A 2686-nucleotide genomic window follows, 5' to 3' on the forward strand; every position below is an offset into this window, starting at 1 on the left:
GTAAAACATTCCACAATGAATTGCAAATGGCGGAAACCACAACGCAAGAGGATGCCAGCGTCAACGTTGGGAGGACGGTATCGTCGCCCGCTTACATCAGAAATTACACTGTTCTTACTCATCTATGTTACGAGGAGAGTTCAACAAGTAATGTTTTCGGCTGAAAAATGTGTAATTTAAGCTAGGCGCGCACAGGCGATTTTTCAGTCGGCGCGACTGAACAATCGCTGTCGCGGAAGTACATTGTGGTGCGCACACAGCGGCATGAAAATCGCAACTACTCTCAGTACCAGCATGGATTTCATCGAAACAGCTTGTTTGGTGGCGCTTTTACTACGAAAAAGAGCGAGAAAACAGCGCAAATGTCGTTACTGGGTGCATCCGATTGTAAGTCAAAGACTAGTGAAAGGGCAGTTTTACAAATTACACGAAGAGTTACAAAATCACCCAAATAAATTCTTTCAATACTATCGAATGAGTAAGAATAGTTTTGATACACTGCTTCAGACAGTAGGACCGAATATAACAAAACAAGATACGACATGGAGGAAGTGTATACCACCTGAGGAGCGCTTATCAGTGACTTTGAGGTGAGCACACATTATTTCATTCAACAGTTTTTATTGCCCTTTTACATTATTGATTAGATACATCAAGAGAATCGTTTCATTCAACAATTGTTGTTGCCATTTTACATTACTGATCAGATACATCAAGAAAATCACTACTGCAAGTCGAAACTGGCGATCTTGTTTCATGAGAGAACTGCAAAACCATGTTGCGCATAGAGGTTTCTGTGGTCTTGTTGCGGTTGTCTGGAGAGGGGCACACGAACAAATTTTGTGGAGGTTCCGTTTCATTTAGGACATTTGAAGAATACGGTTGAACGAATGAAGATGCTGGAGAATAAGTTGCTTGAGTGGTGTTATAAGTCGCTTGAGTTGTGTTATAGCACATGTTCGGATGCTGTGGAAAAATCGGTGAAAGCTGATAATATCTGGCATTCCTCATCACATTCAGTATTTCTATTTTCGCGTAATGTTTCTGTTCTTCGTTTAACTTCGCCAGCATGGGGACAAGCATTAATGCAAAATTCTTATCCTCGTTAACTTCTTCTTTTTGTCTGTCTTGTAATATATTTAAGAGAGATTCCTCGTAGGACGTAACCTTCTTGGCCTCTCTTTTCGTAGGATGTCGTACTTTTTTGCTCTGTGCAGTATCGTTGCTGTTTTGTGAAGACAAACTGGGGGGAGAAACTACTTCCTTGTTTCCTGTGCTACTGGGCATGATTTCGATGTTGCTGGTGGTCGGTCTGTCTTCCATCTGAGGGAGCAGAAATAACATTGCATCGAAGTATAGATATTTCCTCCGTTTTCTTGCAGCCTCGCCAGACGACGATTTTTTCTGTGATGCCAGTTCTCTCGCGAAGCAGTCCTTCAGATTTTTCCACTTCCTTTGAATTTCTTTACCTGTCATAAATGAAATTATCACTGTATATAATTTATTGTAAGTATTTACCTTAATACTTCTATGAGTAAATATTAATGCTGTTACTGAATATTATTTCTTCCAGATACCTTGCGACTGGAAATAGCTTTCGCTCATTACACTACGAATATCTACTGGGGGCCACTACAATCAGAGAAATTGTGAAGGATACATGCGAGCAGTTGTGGCAATGTCTAAAGCCTATTCATATGGCAGAAAAAACTGAAGATGATTGGAAGATTATTGCCAAACAGTTTTTAGACAGAACTGACTTTCCAAATTGCATTGGTGCTGTGGATGGGAAACATGTGAGACTGAAGAAGCCTGCTGACAGTGGCTCAGAGTTTTATAATTACAAAAATTATTTTTCGACAATACTTTTGACCGTAGTGGACGCTGACTATTGTTTCACTGTGATAGACGTGGGCTCGTACGGAGCCAATGGGGATTCTAATGTGTTCAAGAAATCCAACTTCTATCAAAAACTGAAATCTAATCAGTTAAACATTCCAAATCCTCAAAAATTACCACAAGACGAGGAAGGAGAGCCTCAACCTTTTAATTTTGTAGGAGATGAAGCATTTGCACTGTCTAGACATATTCTGCGGCCGTACTCGAGGAAAAACCTGACAGTGAAACAGCGTGTTTTTAATTATAGACATTGTCGTGCTCGAAGAATGGTGGAATGCACTTTGGGGATTTTGGCTAACAAATGGAGAATATTTCATCGACCTATGGATGTGGATGTTGGTTTTTCAGACAATCATAAAAGCATGTTGTATTCTGCATAATTTCGTAAGACGAAATGACGGTGTACGAACTGAGGACGAGTCGTACGAATGCCTTCTGAAAGCCTGTGAGCCTGTAGGAATAAGAGCTGATGCGTGTGGTATACAGATACGGGATTATTTTGCAAACTACTTTGTGACTCCACAAGGATCAGTATCCTGGCAATATGAAAAAATTTAAATTGTTGTAACTGTGATGTCTACATGAATGAATAAAATAAGTGAACCATGAAATACCTTTGTTAGTCTTTTCTGGTCCAGGCAGTTCAGTCTAGTTCTGAATTAGGTTGCAGCATACTTCTCCCCATAGTTGCTCTTTCAAATTGCGATCACTGTATTCTTTTAATTTCCTGTTGTAGAGAGCTGGTCGCTTTTCTACTTCTGCAATTAGTCTTTCTGAATCGACAACA

General features: G+C 40.0%; 1 protein-coding gene across 1 annotated transcript; it reads left to right on the plus strand.

Annotated features, from left to right (window-relative positions):
- The first annotated feature begins 331 nt into the window (after positions 1-331).
- Positions 332-2279, plus strand: LOC126484988 (uncharacterized). The gene is made up of 2 exons (XM_050108594.1): positions 332-590; positions 1574-2279. Exons 1-2 carry the CDS (start codon positions 475-477, stop codon positions 2277-2279), a joined length of 822 nt encoding a protein of 273 aa, XP_049964551.1. The 5' UTR covers positions 332-474.
- Positions 2280-2686: the final 407 nt, after the last annotated feature.

Source organism: Schistocerca serialis, chromosome 6 (genome assembly GCF_023864345.2).
Source record: "Schistocerca serialis cubense isolate TAMUIC-IGC-003099 chromosome 6, iqSchSeri2.2, whole genome shotgun sequence".
Taxonomy (NCBI): domain Eukaryota; kingdom Metazoa; phylum Arthropoda; class Insecta; order Orthoptera; family Acrididae; genus Schistocerca; species Schistocerca serialis.